The sequence below is a fragment of the Protopterus annectens genome, chromosome 2.part2 (assembly GCF_019279795.1).
Source record: "Protopterus annectens isolate FY-2018-M chromosome 2.part2, PAN1.0, whole genome shotgun sequence".
Lineage (NCBI taxonomy): Eukaryota > Metazoa > Chordata > Ceratodontiformes > Protopteridae > Protopterus > Protopterus annectens.
Window position 1 is genome coordinate 473,450,534 of NC_056730.1, and position 23,875 is coordinate 473,474,408.

General features: G+C 43.5%; 1 protein-coding gene across 3 annotated transcripts in view; it reads right to left on the bottom strand.

The window, feature by feature from the left end:
• The window catches only part of POC5 (POC5 centriolar protein), a 1,778,414-nt gene that overhangs the window by 243,213 nt on the left and 1,511,326 nt on the right, over positions 1 to 23,875 (bottom strand). For 2 of the 3 annotated variants that reach the window (XM_044063961.1, XM_044063960.1), the window contains one exon: positions 9,192 to 9,371. The exons of the other annotated variant lie outside the window; for it this stretch is intronic. In XM_044063961.1, coding sequence (XP_043919896.1) covers positions 9,192 to 9,371 — 180 coding nt within the window. The remainder of the gene's footprint in view (positions 1 to 9,191; positions 9,372 to 23,875) is intronic. 3 annotated transcript variants of the gene reach the window in all.

The window sequence follows — 23,875 nt, forward strand, 5'->3', positions numbered from 1 at the left end:
CAAAGGCCAGGTGCTAGAGCAGCTTTTCTTGACTGTCTGCCTGAATTAGGCAGTCGTCTAAATATGGGTAAATTTGGATATTCCTTTGTGTGCAAAAGACAATGGCCGCGTCCAGACATTTTGTGAAAACTCTGGGAGCAGAAGATAAGCCAAAGGGAAGTGCAGAGATCCTGCCCTGAAATGTAGATATTTCCTGCATGATTCCCTGATAGGAATGTGGAGGTAGGCCTCTTTTAGGTCTAGGGTGGCTAGCCAAGCATCCTTGGAGAGCATGGGTAGCAGTTGCTGGAGGGTGAGCATTCTGAATTTTGGTATTACCAGGAAGGTGTTTAGAATGGATAGATCAAGGACTGGACGCCAGGTGCCCTCTTTTCTGGGTACCAGAAAAAGTCTGGAGTAGAAACCTTGGCCTTTCTGTTCTGCAGGAACGTGCTTTATTGTCCTCATAGAGAGCAGGGAAAGGATTTGCTTTTGTGCCTCTGCCCACTGGTCTGGAGGTAGATCTGGGAACCTTTTGGGGTTGGAAGAGTGTGGAAAGAAAATCTGTACCCCTGGAACACTATGTTGAGGACCCAGTGGTCAATGGTAATGGTGGTCCAGGTCCTTGCGTGAAAGGAGAGTTTTCCTCCTAGGGGTAAGTGAAGGTGGGCAGAGGGAGGGGGTGGGAGAGGAGAGTCATTGTGAGTTCTTACCATGAGGGGGTGGCTTAGAACTCTCTGTTTTTGAAGTGGAGGAATTCCACTGTTTTGATCTCTGTATTCCATGTGGCTGCTGTCTTGGGGGGGGGTCTGCTTCCACAGGGTCTGGGCTGAACTGACCTGTTGGGAGCAGGAAAGGACCAGTGCTTGGAGGGGGAATGCCTGCTGAACCTGGGTGGCTGGACCTGTAAGAGATCCTTAACTGTTTGAATAGATTTAGCTTTTTCTTCCATCTTTTTTAAGCCCTCCTCTGCCTTAGTGCCAAATAAGTTGTCTTTGTGCAAGGATGCATCCAACAATTTAGATTTAACATGGTCTGGGAAGGGCTGTTCCTTAAGCCATGCATGCCTTCTAAGGACAGAACCGGTGACTGCTGCCCTGCAAGAGGCTTCTAGGGCATCAAAACCACAGTGTAAGGTGTGCTTAGTTACTTGCCTTGCAGAATGCATTAACTCTTGTAACTCTTTAGATTCTGCACAAGCAGGAAAGGAAGACACTTTTCATTTGAGGAGTTCCATGGTACGTTGCTGAAATTTTAGCATATGGAACTGGCAATTTAGTGCTCTGATAGCAAGAGAAGTAGAGGTGTATACTTTTTTATCCCGTCTGTCTAGTGCTCAGGAATCCCTATCTGAGGGGTGGGATTCTTAGCAGAGGTTTGCTTTAATTCCTTTAGGCCCTTGAGAAACTACCTCAGGGTCAGCAGTAGGATTTTTGAAAATAAAGTTGTGTGAGTCAGTGACTAATACCGGTCAGGTTTTCTGGGTGCAGGAGGGAGGGTGTCAGAAGTCAAACTGGATTCCCGGAAAACATTGTCCATAACATCCAAGACTGGGGGAATGGCCAAGTGGCTGAGTTGTGGAAGATCTAAGAATTTCCAGTCTCTTTTTAGACTGAGGGTAGTCCTGACATTCCCATTGGAAATGCTCCCTTAAGGTATGAAGGGTTTCCCCCAGAGGAAAAGCCCTCAGGTGGAGAGGCTGAAGGAATGGAATCCTCTGCATCAGAATCCTCATAAGCAGAGAGGGGTTGCAAGTCTTCATATGCAGATGCATCAGACTCCTGTTCAGACATAACTACTGGGGACAGATCGGGTAGCTTGGCTTCCCCTGATCAGCATGATAAGGTCTTCCTCCATTTTAAGCATTTGTGACTGAGGCAAGGAAGCAGGTGCCTGAGATTGGATCGTTGGTTTCTTGGGTGCGGTTCGTACCCTGGGCCTTAGAAACTCAGTAGTTTTTGAAGGAACGGTAGATGCGAAATAAGTCACTGGTTTGTGTCGAGAATCAGTAGTGCAAAGTACTTCCTCAGAAGCCGGTGCTTGCTCAGCAGCTCCGGACCCATCCAAGGGAGAGACAGCCGCAGGATCCTTAGTCGAAGAAAAGTTTTGAGGCATACCAGACTCTGAAAGGGTCTCGGTAGCAGCCTGCGAATCCACGGAAGCGGGCATCAGGGGCTGCGAAAGTGCCTCACTGAGGACTGGAGAACTGACAACTAGCTTAACGGAAGCATCGTTGGTAGGTTTGGACCTGTGCGGTCTGTCTGTCTTTATCCTTAATATTTTTTCAGAAGATCTGCTGTCGGATGGCTTACTGAAGCCATATTGGAGTTTGAGGACTGTAAGCGAAAATATCTAGCTACAATAAGGGCCCGACAATATATAGTTCTGGTGTTAACAAAGCACAAAAGTGACAGCGAGGGACGTCGTGGTCTGGGCCTAAGCAAGTGACGCAGTAAGAATGAAAGTCTCGGTGTGGTATTTACTTTCCACAGGCGAGACAATTGTTAACTTTTTCTGACATCGGTTAGAACAAGAAAAAAGGATCCCCAATGGGGTACTTAGCTTTAGAAGACTTCAGCTTCAATTTGTAAGATGAAACTCAGGTAGCGGCATTCGTGTGAACTGCTTCTGCTTCGGGCTCCGCGGCAAGAAAGACTAATGTAATGGCATTGGCTGCCTTACTTTATACTACTGACGACCTGATATCAGTCCTGAAGTGACAGAAATTGACGCAGAAATACTAAGCCTCTGGCATTCTGGCCAGCCGAGAGCTACCCTGATAGGGATAACCCAAATGTGATGACTACAACAGTAAAACACGAAGAACATCTGGTTCTATCACTCTCTGGGACAGCATGTGATGAGGAACACGTGGAAACGAGAGTCTGATCTGGAGGATTCTTCTTAAATATCTGTTCACCCAAATTTTTCTTAGACTGTTTATTCTGTGTTTTTTTTTTTTTTTTTTTTTTTTTTTTTTTTTTTGTCAAAACTGGATGAGGAGATAAAAAAAATCCCTTGGACAATTTGGAAAAGGAGGGCAGAAAAATGATAGGGATTCCCTCGATCAGCCTTGCCCCTTTCATCATACTTTTTGCAGCAGAGGGGCTAAGCACTAAATCTCTGTCTGAGGTAGAATTTAAAATCTCATTTTTATCATCTGTGATGTTCTGAGAATGCAGCCATGCAAACCTCCTTAAAACAATACCAGAGGCCATGGCCATAGCCCTTGAAGAAGTATCACCGGTCACACATGCTGCAAACAATGAGTAGTGACCTGTGCAATAAAATAAACTGTGATACCCTGTCGCCATGTGCAAAAATGAGAAAAAGGGATTGTGGATGTTCTTAAAGCAGATTTTTCCTCATACTTGTGTGCGTGATAATTTAAAATTCTGAAAATAAAACTTGCAAAAGTACACACTTTCTCCCCATTCTCATCAATACTTTTTCTATCTTTATCAGAAACAGAAGGATAGAATTAACCAAGTGCTTAGCAGCAGTGGAATCTACTAAAGCTATAACTGCTGGGTCAGTTTTGGAATAATGTCTAAACATTTAAACCCAGCTACTGGGGATGTACAAGCCAGTGCATTTCTTCATGCCAGTCCCAAGCCCGGATAAATGGGGAGGGTTACGTCGGGAAGAGCATCCGGTGTAAAACCTCTGCCAAATAACATATGCGGACAACAACACAGATTTCCATACCGGATCAGTTGAGGCCCAGGTTAACAACGACCGCCACCAGTACTGTTCGCCAACAGGGTGCTGGCGGAAATTGGGCTACTTTTGGCCGAAGGAGAGAAGAGGGGGAAGGCATGCCTGAAAGCAGAAAGAGAGGAGGAAGGTTAGGAGTGCAGTAGTGAGGGTATGAACTTTGAATGTTGGTAGTATGACTGGTATAGGGAGAGAGATCTAGCTGATATGATGGAGAGAAGGTAAGTTGATATATTGTGTGTGCAAGAGACCAGATGGGAAGGGGAGTAAGGCCAGGTGTATAGGAGGTGGGTTCAAATTGTTCTATCATGGTGTGAATGGGAGGAGAAATGGGGTAGGGGCTATCTTGAAGGAACAGTATGCCAACAGTGTTTTGGAGGTGAAAAGAGTGTCGGACAGAGTAATGTTTATGAAGCTGGAAACTGATGGTGTAATGATGAATGTTGTTAGTGCATATGCTCCGCAAGTTGGGTGTGCAATGGATGAGAAAGAAACATTTTGGAGTGAGTTGGATGAAGTGGTGGTGAGTGTACCCAAGGGTGAGAGGCTGGTGATTGGAGCGGATTTCAATGGGCATGTTGGTGAAGGGAACACAGGGATGAGGAAGTGATGGGCAGGTATGGTGTTAAGGAGAGGAATGCAGAAGGTCAGATGGTAGTGGACTTTGTGAAAAGGATGGACATGGCTGTGGTGAATACTTATTTTAAGAAGGGGGAGGAGCATAGGGTGATGTACAAGAGCAGAGGAAGATGCACACAGGTGGATTATATCCTATGCATGAGGGCCAGTCTGAAGGAGATTAAAGACTGTAAAGTGGTGACAGGGGAAAGTGTAGTTAGGCAGCATAAAATGGTAGTCTGTAGGATGATGTTGATGATCAAGAAGAGAAGGACAAGTGTGAGAGCAGTGCCAAGGATCAAATGGTGGAAGTTGAAAAAGGGTGATTGTGAGGTGGAGTTCAGGGAAGAGTTAAAACAGGCACTGGGGGCAGTAAAGAGTTACCAAATAGCTGGGTAACTACAGCAGAGATGGTAAAGGAGACAGCTAGAAAGGTGCTTGGTGTGACATTTGGACAGAGGAAGGAGGACAAGGAGACCTGGTGGTGGAATGAGGAAGTACAGGATAGTATACAGAGGTAGAGGCTGGCAAAGAAGTGGGATTGTCAGAGAGATGAAGAAAGAAGACAGGAGTATAAGGAGATGAGGAGCATGGCAAAGAGAGAGGTGGTTAAGGATAAGGCATATGGAGAGTTGTATGAAAGGTTGGACACTAAAGAGGGAGAAAAGGACCTGTACCAATTGGCTAGACAGAGGGGCCGATCAGGGAAAGATGTGCAGCAGGTAAGTGTGATAAAGGATAGTGAGGGAAATGTACTCACAAGCGAGGAGAGTGTGTTGAGCAGATGGAAAGAATACTTTATGGGGCTGATAAATGAAGAGAATGAGAGAGAGAGAAGGTTGGATGATGTGAGGATAGTGAATCAGGAAGTGAAACAGATTAGCAAGGAGGAAGTATGGACAGCTACATAGAGGATGAAGAATGGAAAGGCTTTTGGCCCAGATGACATACCAGTGGAAGCATGGAGATGCGTAGGAGAAATGGCAGTGGAGTTTTTAACCAGAGAAATCTTGGAAAGTCAGAGGATGCCTGAGGAGTGGAGAAAAAGTGTTTTGGTACCTATTTTTAAGAATAAGGGTGATGTGTAGAGCTGTAGTAACTACAGAGGGATAAAACTGATCAGTCACAGCTTGCCGTTCTGGGAAAGAGTGGTGGAAGCTAGGTTAAGAAGGGACGTGATGATTAGTGATCAGCAGTATAGTTTCATGCCAGGAAGGAGCACTACAGATGCGATGTTTGCTCTGAGAGTGTTGATGGAGAAATATAGAGAAGGTCAGAAGGAGTTGCACTGTGTCTTTGTGGACTTAGAGAAAGCATATGATAGGGTGTCTAGAGAGGAGTTGTGGTATTGTATGAGGACGTCAGGAGTAGCAGAGAAGTATGTAAGAGTGGTACAGGATATGTACGAGGGTAGTGTGACAGTGGTGAAGTCTGCAGTGGGAGTGACAGATGCGTTTAAGGTGGAGGTGGGATTACATCAAGGATCAGCTCTGAGCCCTTTCTTATTTGCAATGGTGATGGACAGGTTGACAGATGAGCTCAGACAGGAGGCCCCATGGACTATGATGTTTGCAGATGACATTGTGATCTGTAGTGAGAGTAGGGACCAGGTTGAGGAGACCCTGGAGAGGTGGAGATATGCTCTAGAGAGGAACGGAATGAAGATCAGTAGGACTAAGACTGAATATGTGTGTGTGAATGAGAGGGAGGATAGAGGAATAGTGAGGGTGCAGGGAGTAGAGTTGGCGAAGGTGGATGAGTTTAAGTACTTGGGATCAACAGTTCAGGGTAACGGTGAGTGTGGAAGAGAGGTGAAGAAGAGAGTACAGGCAGGATGGAATGGGTGCATTAGAGTGTCAGGCGTGATTTCTGACAGATGGGTACCAGTAAGAGTGAAAGGGAAGATCTACAAGAGGGCAGTGAGACCAACTATGTTGTATGGGTTGGAGACGGTGGCATTGACAAAAAGGCAGGAGTCAGAGCTGGAAGTGGCAGAGTTAAAGATGTTAAGGTTTGCACTGGGTGTGACAAGGATGGACAGGATTAGGAATCAGTATATTAGAGGGACAGCTCAGGTTGGACGGTTTGGAAACAGTCAGAGAGGCGAGATTGGACATGTGCTGAGGAGGGAAACTGGGTATACTGGGAAAAGGATGCTAAGGATGGGGCTGCCAGGTAAGAGGAAGGCCTAAAGATAAGGTTTATGGATGCAGTGAGAGAAGACATGCAGGTGGTTGGTGTGACAGAGCAATATGCAGAGGACAGGAAGAAAAGGAAACAGATGATCTGCTGTGGCGACCCCTAACGGGAAAAGACGAAAGAGAAGAAGGAACTTTATACATCCTATCTGCCTTTTTAGGGGCAGCTGGCTAACTATCAGGAAGACTGCAGGCAGTAACACACACTTCCTCCAAAAGCTGTCAGAACAGGAGGAACAGTTGTAGGTTGTGGAAAATCCTTCTGTAACAACTAATAGTATTTTCTGAGGGACTGAGAAACCTTGTGTTTTCTCACTGAAACACCGGCACATTCTAGAAATAGTTTTAGAGAAAAAAAAACCCACAGGGGGAACCAGAAACTGAGCTCTCTTCTCAGTCTGAATCAGAAAGCTGAGGAAAAAAAATGCATCTGTTCCGGCATCTTCCTGTTCAAATTTAGAATCTTGAATCTCTTCAGGAAAAGAGGAATCCCTATTTCTTTTACAGAAACTATTTTATATGAAGGATTAATAGCCTAAATTAAACCCTGAGCCAGAACCAGTAAACATCTCCTATCCAAAGAAACTTAAGGAGGAGTAGATACGTGCTTGATTTTCTGTTTCTTTTTGTCAGGAAAAAATGGGGTCAGCCATGTTACTAATGGCAACAGCTGCTTCCCCAGGCATGGGCACAGCATTCTGACAAAACAGGGAAGCTTCACCTGTTCCCTCTCCCAAGACCGTCTAGAGTGGCTCTCCTTTGCCCACTGACAGGACCCCAACAGCTGCAGAGGACGTGGCTAACCCCAGAACCATAGTGGCTACAGGTGCTACATCAGAGGGATCCATGATAAAATGAGTGGTCTAAGGTATAATAAAGTGCAACTGCAGAGTCACCCACCTGAGGCTGAGACAAATTCCTAAGGGCTGAAAGAAGGACCACCCATAGGACCAATATGTTGTTCCATGGTCAAGCCAAAAATGCTGATGCTTTCCTGGGAAAGACAAGAAGCAATTGCTGGTAAACACAACCAGTCCACAAAAGTTACTTTTTTGACAGAAAAAAAACACACAGTAAAAAGTACTTTAGAACACTATGCCAGCCCCACAAAGAAAAATAAACAAATTCTCCACAGAAACAAAATGTTTGCAGTTACCTTACACTACATTTAAATTGACAGGAAAAAAACAAGTCCTCCATTTAAAAGTATGTTACAGTCTTGAGACAGTCCATTAAAACAAAACACTCCTAAGCTTTAAGATAACTTTCCTGAAGAAGAAAGTACTAAAACATCACCAAAAATCAAGAAAATTGACATTTTCCCCCCAAGGGGAACTTATCTGCCCAACAGAGAAAAGCACAAGACGACCGTCAATCCTTAAAAGCCTCACAGGCGCATACTCTTCAATGTCAGTAAAGCTCTAAAGGGCTTCACTCCCAAACTTGTCTTTTAGTCAGCTCAGCTCAAGATGCTTGACAGTTTGGGTGCATGGAAAGTGCCCTGAAGCTATGAAAGCTGGTCAGCTGTTACATCCTTGGCAGGATATAACCCATACAGCTAAGGCTACTGCAACAGTGAGCAATATGATAAACACCCTATGTTTCATAATGCAAGTAAAGCAGCAAGTACAGAAGGAGGGGATGGCCACCTTGGCTGTGGTAGATGGGGCCAAAAAATGATAAACAAATTCTACCAGTATGGAAAATACAGTATAACGAAGAGGATTTCACAAGACTGGTACTACTATAAAAATACTACAACATTCTGTAACAGGAAAGAACAAAGGTAGAAAAGGAAAACTTTAAAGTGGCAATTTTACATTCAGGGTTCTCATGACAAGGGAATTTTATTTATTTACTTACTTATTTTCAAGTCTGTTAATAGCAAAAATAAATAAAAACCTATGTCTACCTGTTCTGAACTGTGGAAACCCATTACGCCAGATATTTCTGGGACTATTCCATAACATCAGTCAGTCGGTAGTTCATTTCTTGCCACTCGGGTCATCCAACTTCCAGGGTTCTCAAAAATGTCCTTTATGCTGAAACAAAGAATTCCAGTAGCTTGTCTTAACAGCTCCACAAAAAAAAAAAAGAAAAGACCAGGAGACAGTACAGTTCAAAATCAACTCAGCCCTTTAATTATAGAAAGAAGTTCAGCAGATGAGCTGATCAACTGCTCTTACAGAGTATTCCTTGAGGAATCCGAGACGATTGGTTTCCACAGTTCAAAACAGGTAACCGTAGGTTATTTATTTATTTTTGGTTATTGTCCTCCTTGCTCAAAAGCTGGGAGGTTACCAACATGTCACGGTTCACCCTACTGGGGATACACAGTTTATTGGCTCTTAGATAAGTCTGTCAACAAGAAAAAAATAATGGTTCTGCAGTGGGTATTTCTTGAAAGCTCTGATGCTTAAAGACTTACTAATTAGATAATGAAAATTAATAGTAATAGTATTAATTGAATGCTCTTGTGAAAATCCCATTAAGTATCAGAACTTGAAAAAATTTAGTTGATTAGACCTTAGAGAGAAAGGTGGGGGTCACTATGTTTACTGTTCTTGCAAGGCTGGATGGACAATGTGGGAACAAAGCTTGAGCACCACCTTTTTGGAATCTGTTACTTGTATAAATGTATCACCACATCCATTTTTTACTGATGTCCATTTCACTTACCCTTGTTACAGGATGATGTCTTTCTACAACAACAGAACTCATTGGAGGCGATACTCCCATTACATTTGTATCGGAACCTATTCTACTGCCTTTGGGTCCAATATCTGATCGTCCCATAATTCTGGCTGTTATGGTCTTTCCTGCTTTCTGCTGTGCAGATGTCACAACCCTGGTAATAGGCTGAAAAGATGCACATTGATAATTAATATATAATGGAATTTCTGTTTATCTGTTAGTTAAGTGTTGTGGTTAGAATAATGTCAGTGAGAATGTTACTACCCCAAAAGACAGTATAACAGTTAAACAATTAGCTGCAAACCATGAGGCTTAGGTTTAAAAATGTTTCCACCATATAGTTAATGTCCTAGTTTTTTCTGATCTCACAAGGCCCATATAGGTAAGTCAACAACCATGAGCACTGGCACAGTTCACTCTGGCTAACAAGTCACTTATTTCACTGTACAAAAATGATGAGTATGAATATCCCACTCACTGACAAGTAAGAAATCTAGTCAATGCCATTTTAGTAGCCTAAATGGTACATAAGCAGTATAGTTACATTCTTTTGATCGTCATGCTGCGAAGCAAATGTGTATCAGAATAAATTCATCTAAAGCAGAACTTGACAACCACTTCATCCTGTTAGACAGCATTTCACTTTTTTTGCAGGTGGCTCAAAATAGCTTTGAATATCATCATGAATATATGGGCACAGCAACAATTCCATGAGGGAACTGACCTTAACAGTAGATCTTTATGGGAAAGAATCCTGCAGCAGTACCCTCTGCCAGTTTGTATCAATTGACAAAGATTCCCTATATGTTTAATGTATGCAATATGATGCAACTCTAATAGCATTAATAAGAGTAAGACTCATACAAATGCAGCACTGCCGGGTAATATTTTTAGTTCTAGTAAAAACTTTAACTTAAATGAACAATAGCAATACAAATATGAATATTTACATCCCTACACGACCACCATGAATATATGCAATTAATAACCAAAGTGTTACACAAATTCACAACATCCTTGTAGTAACACAGATCTTGAGCTGTATCCAAAAAGGAGGAAGATGGATGGGTACTTGTATTACTACAAGAGTCTCTACCTTAATGACTACAGCAGTACAATCTGCTAGTCATAATGGAATATGACTGAAGTATTTCAGTCTTTACAGGCTGTTGGGTTATACAGTTCATACTGGGGGAGCAAATCTAATCAAGTAAGCTTTTCCATGAAAACACAGATGGTGGTGGGGGGGGGGGTGCTGTCTTGGCTTCAGTTACAAATATACTCAAATGCAATCCAGACCTTTGAGGCTTACACATGTCAGAACAAAAAAGTCACTAAAATGAAAGGTTCTTGATTTCCACCAAAAAAACAGAAATATTGCAACAGTCTCTAAAAGATAAAAACTGTGACAGTGTCAAACAAAAAAGATAAGGAGAAAGATATAGAATGCACTAAAGACAGGTGGGAAAAATCTACAGAAGTATAGAAATATTAGTATAATATAGCACGATATTACATTAGTATAATGCATAGCATTTTATTATAAAGGAATATCATACACACATACATATTACACACACACACACATATATATATATATATATATATATGCTTACTATCACATACTCGAATCTACTCCGAGTGTTAAGATGTCCGAATCACATTTGGAAATTTCAACACCGAACACAAAAAATGTCAAAGGCAGCATTTTAGTAAAGTAAAAATTTTGAAAATGTCGACTTCACTTAAATGGTGCACTTCTGCTCAACATTAACAAACACTTTTGCAGGGGAACAAGCCCCCCTATGCCCCCACACCCCTATACTTATATATACTTATATAAACAAACTCAGAGATTGCACTACAGTGAAGGAAAGGGTACATTTCCCGATCCCCACTATAGTGCGATCTGCACCACAAAGCTGAACCTTACAACAGCGAATGCTCGCTATTGTAAGGTTCAACATTGTGGCATTAGTAATTTCAGTTTGGTCAAAGGCAGTTTCGCACAAATGTCAATCGCGCAAAGTGCGATCGACAAAGTGATTGTAAGCCTATATATATATATACATTTTATATACATCTGTAGAAAAATCTATAGAAAGATAAAATGTTAGTATAACAGTATAATGTATAGTATATCTTTATTATAAAAATATATTAGTATAATAGAGCTTTTCTCCCTGGACCTCCGCTGAAAATGGATATTACCAAGTCAGACTTTCCCAGTAAACAAAGACAAATAAAAGAAATAAAATAATGAAAAGCAATTGAAAGAACTGGAGCCTCTCAAGAGCCAGTATTAACGTTTACCCCAGATGATCAGGGAAAATTAAACATAGCTACAGTGAAATATGGCAATAAATTGATGAATGTTTGTACTTTCCGAAAGCATCTTTAAGGGAACTATTTTTTGTGAATATATCAGCAACACCCAAGTCCCTATCAGTGAGATTAAGACAGCAAAAAGTAGTTAGGGCAGTGCATAGTCTAAAATATGATGCTGATGGCAGGATGGTCAGAAGTCTAAAAGAAATAGTCAGGATATTTAAGAAATTTTGTTTGTCCCTATATATCTCCGAGACAGTAGTCCTTGTCCAACTAGAAATGTAATTTGATACCTAGAAAAACTACAGCAATCTAAACTAAAATAGAAATATTGTAATTTGGAAATGTTATGAGTGACATTTTTAGCACTAAGTCCAAGGCATCCAGAAACTAGAAAGAATTAAAAATCATACATAAGAAAAGTTGGTTCGCTTAAGAACTTGACTTACAGTATGAGAAATGACTAAGTTACACCTGCACTTGGTCAATTATTGTTTGAACAGGCAACTAAGAGGGTTAATTAGGTTCATAGGTAGGTACTAGGCTATTGGCTCTAGGGCCTATACAAGCCTAGCCAGAAAGGTACATCAGCTCTACTCTGAGGTTAATATAGCCTCCCAATTGAAACACAACCATAGGCCTTCAGCTATGTCAGAAACCTCAGGGGCAGCATACAGCAATGTGCTGAAATGGTGGTTAATGATGCCACAATTACACAGCCAGGCGAGATACCGAACGTGTTGGCAGACAAATTAATTTCTAATTTTAAACCCTATCATCTCCAACCATTCCACAGAAAATACCCTCAAACATAACCCCTTCCAACTATAACTAGGGAGCATGTACTATCTGTGCTCACTAAAGTCAAGAACACAGCTTCAATGGCCCTGATAACATCCCAGGATGCCTGCTGACAGTCTAAAATATGACTTATCAGGACCCCTGGAGTCACTATTTAACCAAAGTCTGAAAACAGGCTGTGTGTTACATGAATAGAGGACTGCGATTGCCGTCCACCTTCATAAGGGCGGACCTTCAACAGGTCCTACTACAGACCCATTAGTCTGACTAGTCTTATTTGCAAAGAAATGGAAATAATTATCATGGAAATTATCAGCAAGGACAAAGGAGACCTCCAGACATTGTATCCATCTTAGTTTGGCTTTGTCAAAAGAAAGTCATGCTTGCTGAATCCGGTGGACATTTTTAAAAAGGTCACAAAAGCAGCAGACAAGGGGAAAGCTTAAACTGCCTACATAGATCTGGCCTTTGATATAATACCCCACTCTGGTATTGCCAAAAACCTTATGGAACTAGGCAAAAACCCTTTTATAACACACTGGTAGCTAGCCGGCTCATGAAATGGACTCAAGAGACTAGGATCGGTGAGGTCGCATCCACAGAGAGGCCAGTGACCAGTGGGAGTCCCTCAGGGCTCTGGGCTGGGCTGCTCCTCTTTGGCATCTACTTCTTGGAGGTCAAAGCCAGTGTCAAAGGCCTCTGGCTGACCAAGTTTGCTGATGATTGCAAACTGGGAGCAGTCACTGAATCCCCCCCAAGATGATGTCTAACACAGACAAATGTTTGATGCCAAAACCATGGCTTAAAACTCAATGCAAAAAATGGATTATAGTACCTTTTTGGAAGTCAACCACCCCAGGTAACCATGTCATCTATAAAAAAACCTCTAAAAGTTGATTCATTAGTCAGAGATCTAGGGACGCATGTATTTAGTAATGTAGCCTTCAACCAACATGCGCCCATTTGCCCAGTGTAGTAAGAAAATCCTTCTATGTGGCTCAACTTATAAGATGGGGCATGGCATCTAAGTCCAGTGAGGTCATTGTGCCACTGTACTCACCAATCATCAAATATATCATAGAGTATAATGCCCCCTTTGGTATGTACCGGACCACATGCATGCAGGAATTGGGAATATCCACACAGGTTCCTTACATACAGAACACAGGGATTAAACAAAATGTCCTACCACTGATCACCTCAAAAACTCTCTCTCTTTACTCTGCATCATACAGACTACTGAGATGTGATCTTTGCATGGTGTACGAGGCATCCTTAGACCCTGTTTTGATGAACCTTTTGCACATCTGCAAAACATACAGCATTAGAACTACTAGATCAAAAGACATACATTTTGCTTGTAAAATAAACAGAACATGCTGGAAGACAGATATGTTTCTCAGAGAATTTTCATTCTCTGGAACAGGCTTCCCCATCCATATGAAGCAGAGTCTCCCCCCCAACCCTATTAAAATGAATGCTGGATTTGAAAATTCAACCCTGGCTTGGCGCCTATGTCTCTGATGGACAGTGACAGTCAGTAAATCTTCCCCTACATAAATCAACTTTGTGCACTACATTTGGGTTGTACGGCTAGGCTTATAAGGGCCCTGGTGGACATTACCCTAGTTTACACCTATGAGCCTATAATTGTATACTATCACACATGATGAAGACTTGGCATCTAGAGTGGGGTTACATTTAATAATCATATTATGACTACCAGGAATAACAACTTACAGTTACAGACAAAACTTTAAAATTGGTCTAAAGAGCTTTTCATGGAGAGGAAGGCAAGGATTTGAAACTCATTCCCACTTTGAAGTTAGTAGACATTGCATATTTAGACTAGGGTGGTTGCTTAGTTTGAAAGTAGTTTTGAATCAGGGTATTTATTAAGGATACAAACTCTCTGATGGCCTTTGAGCTTTAATTTTTTATACTAATACACTAACATTACAACAGAGGAGAAAGTGAAGAGTCTAATGCAATTTATAACTCAAGAAGACCTTGAGCAAGTTACAAAGCTGTAACCTATGGGAAAATCTCTGGGCTTTGAAAGAATACCCATTGAAGTCTGGAAAGTACAGCTGTGAAAGTAAATTTATTATAATAGTAAAGGTTTGAATGATCACTGCTGCAATAGCCTAAGCTGTATGGGTTATATCCTGGATAAAATGCAACAACCGTCCAGTTTCCAAAGCTTCAGGGCACCTCTTCCTCACACCCAAACAGTCAGCTTCAGCTGAACGGACTAAAAAAAAAAAAGACAGGTTTGTGTGCCAAGCCCTTCAGAGCTTTCATGCCAAAAGAGACAGAGAGGCTCAGACCTGAAAGGACAATGCTAGGAAGAGCAGCAAAGAGCTCACACCCTGGGAATAACGATACCCCAAAGAACAAGAGGGATGGATGGAGGGAGCAGCAACTGCAGCACTGAACATTTGCTCATTTACTGTTATGGTAAGTTTACTTAGACAACTGTACTATGGTCTCCATATTGATCACTGCTGCAGTAACTTAAGTTGTGTGTGTAAATAACCACAGCTTATAAATGGAGAAGTGTCCAGCAGCCCCTGGAGAACTGTCCTAGGAAAGCAGAATACACACCTAGAGAAAGAATCAAGCTTATAATGCTTTGTAAAAGTATGTACAGAGAACCAAGTTGGCACTTGTAGAATACTTCACGTGCGACACTTTCCAAAAACCCATAAATAAAAACAAACCCTGGTGGACTGGGCCTTCAGCTTGCCTGGAATAATTTTGCTGTAGTCAGTATAACTAAAGGTAATAGCCCTAGACACCTATTTGGAAACAGTCTGCTTTGATACAAGATCGTCCATTCTTCTTACCTTCACAAGGAATAAACAAATGTTCTGAAGATCTGAAAAGATTAATCAAGCCAAGATAGTACCAGAGTTGGCTGTGGACATCCAAGATATGGCATATCCATTCTCCCTCATCTTTAGGTTCAGGGAAAAAAAAACAGAGATGGACAGTTTGGCTTAGAGTAAACTTGGATTCCACTTAAAGCACGAAAGAAGGATTAGTTCTCAAAGAAACCCTGTCCCTGCAGACAATGAGGTAATGCTGACTCATCATAACAACTTGCAACTCAGATACCCTTCCTGAAGAGGTCAGAGCATCAGTAAAACTATTTTCCATGTTAAGAACTTCAAGTCAGTCAAGTCAGCCAGGTTAGCTGGTCAAATGGAGCAAGTATTAACTTCTCTATCATAAAATTAAGATCCCAAGGAGAGGCCATCGGTTTTCTTGGAGACCTCTTACGCAAAAATCCCTTTCAAGAACATTTTGACATGAGACTGCATTGAAGGAGGAGGATCCACGGGCAGGCATGCTAAAATGAAAAAAGAAAGGCCATAGGTTAGTAACTCTCACAAATATTGTAAAATCAAAGAACTAGCCCTGAATGGGTGCTGGTTATGTTGTTGGCACTAGCCTGAAGCCCATTACCATTTGCTAATATATGACTTTCTAGTAGCAGGCTTTTTTGCTTCCACTACTACCTGCTGCACATCCTCAGAAAACAGATGCCTAAAAGGAATTAAGACCTTATCATATAACAGTCAAATGAAAATGATTGGGGTTGGGGTGTATCATACAGTACTGATCTTGTGCGAGTAGATCCAGACTGTTAGGAAGCTTGTGGTAATTGCCCATGGTCAATTCAAAAAGAAGGAAGAAACCACTGTTGTCTGGGTGAAAGGAAGGGAGCCAACATAATGATTTTGAGGAATTCCTTCAGAATCTTCAGAAGTAACCTTGATATCAGTGGAACGGATGGAAAAGTATACAAGAACATTCCTATTCAAGAAAAAGAAAAGGCATCTGTCTTTCAGACCTTCTTGCATTGAGTCCTTGAGCAGAATCTTGCCAGCTGATTATTCAGAAAGGAGGCAAAAAGGTTTACTTGAGGAAGTCTTCACAGAAGGATCAAATCTTGGTAGACCCCCCCCCCCCCGATCTAGTTTCTATTCACAAAGGTCTGCCCTTATCCTACTCAGCCTGTCTGCCACAGATTTTTTTTCTAATGGAATGTAGGATGCCTGCAGAGTGAGATTTTTCTGTAAAGCTATATTCCAAGCTAACATATCCCTCCTGAAACTGCTCCCCAAGCAAACTTTGAGGCATCTGTGCTGACTGACTGTTTTAGAACAGGGGAGATCTGGATTTAAGTATATTTGTTATCTCCACCAAATGATTTCCCATCTGATAAACCCAAACTCTAGGATTTGAAAGGACAAAGGATGTTAGTAGTGCTGGTACCAAGTCTTTGGATACCATTGCATCTTTCACATGTGGAGCCTGGTCAGGGGTATCATGAGAATCTTAGATGCCATGAGACAAAATCCTGAGGCATTCCATTGCAGTGGCCAAAGTCCAAGCAGACAACCTTAGAAACAGATCTATGTTTTCCTGTGGAAGAAAAGGTTTTTGAACTGAAGTGTCGGACACTCCAGGAACACAATCTTGTCTGAAGGAGTCAAAAAAGACTTTTGACTGTTCCCTTGGAATCTCAGCTTGTGTAAGAAGACTCTGCAATGATAAGCAAGTCATCTAAATATGGAAAAACATGAATACCATGATACTTTGTGAACATCCCTGGTGCAGTGGACAGTCCAAAGGGTATGGCAGAGAACTGATAATGTGATCCAGACATACAGAATCTTAAACTCCTGAAGTCTAGATGAATAGGGATGTGATAAGCATCTTTTAAATCTAGAGTTACTAAGAAACTTGAATCAACATCGGACACTGATATCCTTCAGAAGGGACTCACGGAAACAGATAGCTGGTGCCAGAGCCATGGCCTGAAGTTAAACGCCAAAAAATGTATAGTCATACCCTTCGGGAAAAACAAGGTAACCCCAAGCTACCATATAGGTGGCAATCCACTAAGCACAGAAGAGGTTATCAGGGACCTGGGGACCCAGGTTGACAGTGGCCTTTCTTTTGACACTCACATTGCTAAAGTGGTTAGAAAGACCTTCTACATTGCCCACCTGATCATGAAGGGATTCACATCCAGATCTAGTGAGGTCATTGTTCCCCTGTACTCTTCACTTATCAGACCAATGATCGAGTACAATGCCCCATTCGGGATGTATCTCACCCGACATCTGCAGCAATTGGAGAGACCCCAAAAGTTCCTCACCAAAAGGATAAAGGGACTCCAAAATCTGTCATATGCTGCCAGATTGAAGAAACTCCAGCTCTATTCAGTCGCATACCGTCTGCTCAGAGGTGACATGTGCCTGACATACAAGGCCATGTCCAACCCGGAATTAATGGACATGCTCCACCTCAAAAATCCAAATCCACCAAAACCACTAGAGCAAGCGACTTAAACCTTAGCACGGATATAAATAGGACGTGCTGGAGGGATAGATTTATCACTCAGAGACTCCCTATGCTGTGGAATAAAATCCCGGTCCATGTGAGGCAGAGCACCACGCTGACTCTGTTCAAGAGAAATCTAGACCTGTGGATGGGAGATCGTAGGTTTACCCCGGGAATCATCTCTGGGTCACTGCTGGACAGAGGCACAACAAACTAATGGGCACAGTATTTTTTCATATAAGGGGTGGCGTAAGCCACAATAATTTGGGCTAGGCTTATAAATGCCTTAGGGCAGATAGCCTAGTATAAACCTATGAACCTATGAGAAAGAAGAGGTAATAGGTTGTGAAGTGACAGCATTTTGATTTTGACCATCATCACAAACAGGTTTAGGAAAGAAAGATCCAAAACTGGTCTCAATGCATTTTCTTTCTTTGGCACCAGGAACATCCCTGAAGGCCTTTCACACATGGGAATGAAGACCTGGTTCTATTACTTCCTAGGACAGCATGCGATGGACAGGTGAAAATATGGTCTGGTAGATGAGGGTTTACCTCCTGGAAAGGAGGAATTCCCTCCCACTGCCCATATGTAACCTTGACGAATGATCTTCAGAAACCATTTGTCTGAAAAAAGAAGTTATGTACTCACCATAATGTTCCATCTGAGTAGTTGGACTTCATTTGTCATCAACCTGTGGTATGTCGGATCAGAGACAGCAGCTTCACCAGCATTTGATCTGAGCTCCAAGCTCTTCCCTTTACCCATAATACCCCTCCATCTCCTTCCTTTCCTCAGATTGAGTTTGCTATACCACACACATGAACCGATCCAATAACTCTCACTAACAATGAGAAACAGGAGAACCACAAAGGCACTCTATCCTGCCTGCCAATTCATAAAACATAATGAGAAGGTCAGGGGGAAGGCATGAGGGATGGTTGATGACAAATGAAGTCCAACTAGTCAGATGGAATGTTATGGTGAGTACATAACTTCTTTATTTGAAGTAGTTCACTTCATTTGATCATCAACCTGTGGGACAGAGTTCCCAGCTACCAAAACCTTGGGTGGCCCTCATGGAAGGATATTTCGCAGCACCACGGAGCCAAAGGATGCTCTCGCACCCTAGATACCATGTTCAAATTATAAAGAGAAATTAATATAGGAGATGAGGACCAAGTACCCGCCGAACAAATATTATCCAGAGACACACTAGACCAAAAGGCAGCTGATGTAGCCATGGACTTAGTAGAATGGGCATTTATCCTGTGAGGAAGAGACATACCTTTGTCTTTGTAGACCTAAAGGATGCAAAGGAAAATCCATCTGGCAATGGTTACCTTAGAAACCAGTTTGCCCAGAAAAGGTGTAGCAAGACACAATCGATCAGACTTGTGGAAAGCTTTAGTCATGTTTAAGTAGAAACACAGCTGTCTGTGTATATCTAATAGGTGTAATTCATATTCACTCCTGTTTTGAAACTTTGGAAAGGAAACAGGTAAATTGATTGATTAATATTTGTTTCAGAGGCCACTTTAGGCAGAAAAGAGGGATTAATACGAAGTGAAATCCTGTCTTTATGGAAGGTGTGACAGATGATGCCTGGAGTTCTGACACTCTCCTAGCAGAGGTAATAGCCACTAGAAAAGCTGTCTTCCAAGATAAAATTTTCAAATCCACAGAAGCAGCAGGCTCAAAAGGTGGAGCAACCAAAGCTTGTAAAACTACAGTAAGGTCTCAAGGAGGAGTAGGATCTTTAACCGGGGGTCTTAAAAGAAAGGTACCTTTAATAAAGGTTTTGCAAAGTCTGGAGGAAGCTAAAGAATCCATGTTCTCACCTACATGGAAACTGGAAATGGCAGCCAGTTGAACTTTTACTGTACATGAGCTGGCACCTTGCTGGAAAATGTATGCCAAGAACTCAAAGACCGCTGGAACAGGAGCTGTGAAAGGGTCCAAATCCCTTTGAAAAGCCCAGATAGAGAAATTTTGTCATGAGAGGTAAAGGGGGATAAAAATAAAGAAGACCGGGAGGCCAAGCATGAAATGGAGCGTTTCTGGGGGATTCCCCCTGTGGGGGAATCAGAGCGTAGAACACGCTGCACTTTGCGCTGGAAGGACATGCGAAGAGATCGCAGCAAGGTCGACCCCACTCGAGGAAGATCTGCTCTATTACAGATGGATTCAGAGACCACTCATTAGGCATCAGGATAGTTCTGCTCAGTGTGTCCACCAGTATGTTGGATCGACCGGGAATATACATTGCTACCAGAAAATGGTTGGTGGAGATTGCCCATTCCCACACTCTCATGGCCTCACAACAAAGGGGATAAGATCTGGTTCCTCCACGTCTGTTGATGTACCAGACCACTGACATGTTGTCCGTCTGAATTGTAATAGTTCCCAGAGAGAGGAAGGCATGAAGGGCCTGCAGTGCTAACAAGACTGCCTTCATCTCCAGAAAGATGATATGCAATCTGGTCTCGATCAGGGACCACATGCCTTGGATTGTCCTGGCCAAGCAATGTCCCTCCACCCTAGTTGGGAGGTCCGTGATCACTGTGGCTTGGGGAAGGGCTGCAATAAAAGCTCATCCCTCGATAAGCTCTGAGGAGTGTATCCACCAGAGGAGGGACTTCCTGCAAGAGTTGCTTATATGAATAGGATGTGTCAACGGTAGATCTAGTAATGACCATTACACCGCTAGTGTCCACTGTAGTACCCACATATGCAGAGGAGCACAGAGAAGAGTAATGACTGCCATGGAACCTAGGGCTCGTAATATCGCCTCAGCTGGAGGAAGATGAGACTGAAGGATCATAGACACATGAAGTCATAAGTTTCAAACTCTCTCTGGAGTTAGAAAGACCTTGGTTTGTAATGTATCTATTCTGGCTCCTATATAGTCTAAGACCTGAACAGGGTCTAGAGAAGACTTTGATATGTTGATTGCAATTCCCAGCAAGTCTGACAGTTTCAGGAAATAGTCTCTGGCCTGACAAAGTAGATGCCTAGTGGAAGGAGCAAGGAGCCAATCGTCCAGGTACAGGTAGACCTGTAGCTCTTGAAGCCTCATTTGAGCCGTTACTACTGCCATGACCTTGGTGAACACCTTGGGGCTGTGGTGAGACCAAAGGGTATCGCTTGGAATTGATAGATACTATAGAGTGACCATCTGGAACTTCTCTTTGGCAACTGACAGGTTTAGGGTGGAAAGTTCCAGAAAAGGCCTTAGGTCCCCCATCTTTTTTGGCACTAAAAAGAACCTGGAATAGATGCCCGATCCAGACTGATCTTGGGGCACGGGCTGGATGACTCATTTCCTTAGCAGCTTTTCTATTTCGAGTGCTGCTACCTCCCTTTGTGCAGGTAGAATGTCCAGGAGGTGTTTTAGAGGGATGGAAGGAGCCACAAAGGGGATGGTATGACCTCTGGATATTATTTGACACACCCAACGATCTGATGACACGGACTCCCATGCCATCAGCTGCATTGAAAGGCAACTGCCAACTGCCTCCAGAGCAGAGCAGTCAGGCAACCCCTCAGGGCTGCTGTGCAGGCATGTCCAAGAACGGTTCTCGAGACCCAAAATTTCTCGGACCACCCCCCTTGCCTCTGGGCCGGTGTCTGTCTTGTCCCCCTCTGCCTCTAGAGTAAGATGAGTCCTGAGTGTCCCGGGAATACTGAGACTTCCGGAACTACATCTTCTTTTGCCCCCTCTGATTCCTGGAATAGGATCTTTGGGGGTTAGAGAAGCAGATCCTGACTGCAAACAGTGTCTTCCCATCATTTTCACTCTGGACCAACGTCTCTCAGTCTTCCCAAACAAGGAAGAACCATTGTAAGGGGCATTTGCGAAAGATGTCTTAAAGGGTTCAGTGAACTGACATAGCCTGAGCCAGGTGTGTCGCCTCATGGCAATGCCGGAACTGGCTGCCCTTGCTGCTCCTTCAGTGGCATGCGAAAGGAGGTGCATGGACATAATAGAAACTGCTTTGAGAGTGGCCATTCGTGTGGAGAATATGCATTTATCCATCCTGTGACATGGACTCTGGGGGCGAATCAGTGAAGTCCTTGACCAGGTCTCGCTGCAGTCGAGTTATGTGGGCCAAATAATTCTGCACCCTTATAGAAAAGGTGTCTGAAGCATACGTCCGCTTTCCCAGATGATCCATCGTCCTGGAGTATCGGTCAGGGGGATGGATCGTAGAACTTTCCTGGGCTAGTTCTTTCTTAGTGGCAGCCGCTACTACCATGGCATCCACTGGGCACTCCTTGTTCCAACTAGGTCTGTCTACCGGATCAGGATTTTATCGGGATGCTTGGGGATTGGCTCCATGGTGTCCGGCTCCTTCCATGCCCAGGTGGTAATAAGGTCCACCAAGAGATCCGTGTAGGGGGGGCACCCAGGAGGTAGACTGGCACATGTCAAAGGCCTCCAAAAACATGAGGAAGTCTTGGGGGTGCACCAAACCCCCCACTGGCGTAGGATTTCCATGAATGTCTCCAAAGGAAACATTGTTGGGGGGTGATCCGGGGGAACCTTCCCCTTCCTCCAAATTGGTATCCTCAGTGAGGGACTCTGGAGATGAGTCCAAGTGCCTCCTTTTGCACGTTTGTTTGCGAATAATCTCTTCAGTGGGACCCTCTGGAGAGGGCTTGCAAATTACCTGTGGTACCTCGATGGAAACAGTCTGGGGCACATTAATCACGGGCTGTCCCTGCATAAGCAAAATGGCTGAAAATACACCCAGAGGCAAGGGAGTCAGGGTGGAATCCAAGGAGATGGTCAGGGGACTCGATCTGCTGGACAGAACCCTTTCCACCACGTCGAAAGACAAAGGGGAGCGAGCCTCCTGTGAAACTAATAAGGAAGCTGCTCTCCCCGGATGCGATGTGGGGGATCGGAGCAGAGCTGAGATACTGAGGGGAGGGCCCTGACATGACAACATCGGTGCTAAAGGAGAAAGACTCAACCCCTTGGATCATACACCCAGGCTTTGGCTCCGAGAGCCGCTCAGGTCTGAACTAGTCAGACCCGATGCGCTCAAGGTAATGTCCGGTGTAGAGGTACTCAGTACTATCAGCGCTGACCTTCTGACTCCGGGACCTCTCAGATCCAAAACTCTGATACCGGGGGTCTGACTGGAGAAAAAGATATCGGAGCAAAAAAGGGAAGTGAGCTTCCCCCTCCAGAGCCAGAGGGGGTTGATCTTGCCAGGTGGCAAGACCCCCATCTGAATCTGGGTGAGAATAAACCTTTGCATCATTTTGTCCATGTCTGCCTCACTCAAACTTCTGGTGGTCCGTGATGAGGCCACTGACACTGACTGGGAAGGTCGATGTGTGGGAGCCCTGGAAGAAGGTCTAAGCTCCTCCGGCTCCAGTGAGAATCTAGGCGAGCGGAGCAGAGGAGAAACTGGCCTGGAAACTACTTGTTTCGGAGGAGGACCCACCGGATTTATCCAGTCCGGGGATCTTTTCCCTCCCTTTGTCTCTCTCTCTCTCTCTCTATCTTTACTCTTTTCTAGGCTCCCTGTCAACAGGCCTATGTACAGGAGGTTGAGTCCCAGCCTGGGAGGGAGAGAAAGAGACGGTGGCGGAAGAGGAAGAAGTAGTCACGGCCATGACCATAAGAGAAGTGGAGGCAGCTGCCTCCATAGCAGTGAGAAGCCCCTTAAGGATCAGTTTCATCCTGCGATCCTTCAAGGCCCTGGGGTTGAACCCCACGCAAATAGGGCTGTCAGTGGAAAGATGGGCGGTCCCAAAACACACCACACACACTGTGTGGTCATCAGCCAGCGACAACTTATGGCCACACTCTGTGCACTTTCTAAAGATAAATTTAGATTGCTGATCTGCCATGTCAACAAAATAAAGGTACGAGGCACAAAGCCTTAACCTGCCCGACCACACCACTCACTCACAACTCACTAGCAAGGAGGGGGAAGGAAGAGGCCTACTCTAACTGCTACAGAATTTTTTTTTTTTTTTTTTTTTTTTTTTTTTAAAGAGTAAACACAACGCAAAACGAAGCAGAGGTTAAGCAAAGGGAAAGGGAACCTGCCTAAACCAACAGCAACCCTAACGCCCAAAAATAGACAAAAAAACCCACCTACCATGCCTGGAACTCTGAGATCATGCTGCTTGGCAAAGCCGTGGCAAACAAGATTCTGGGG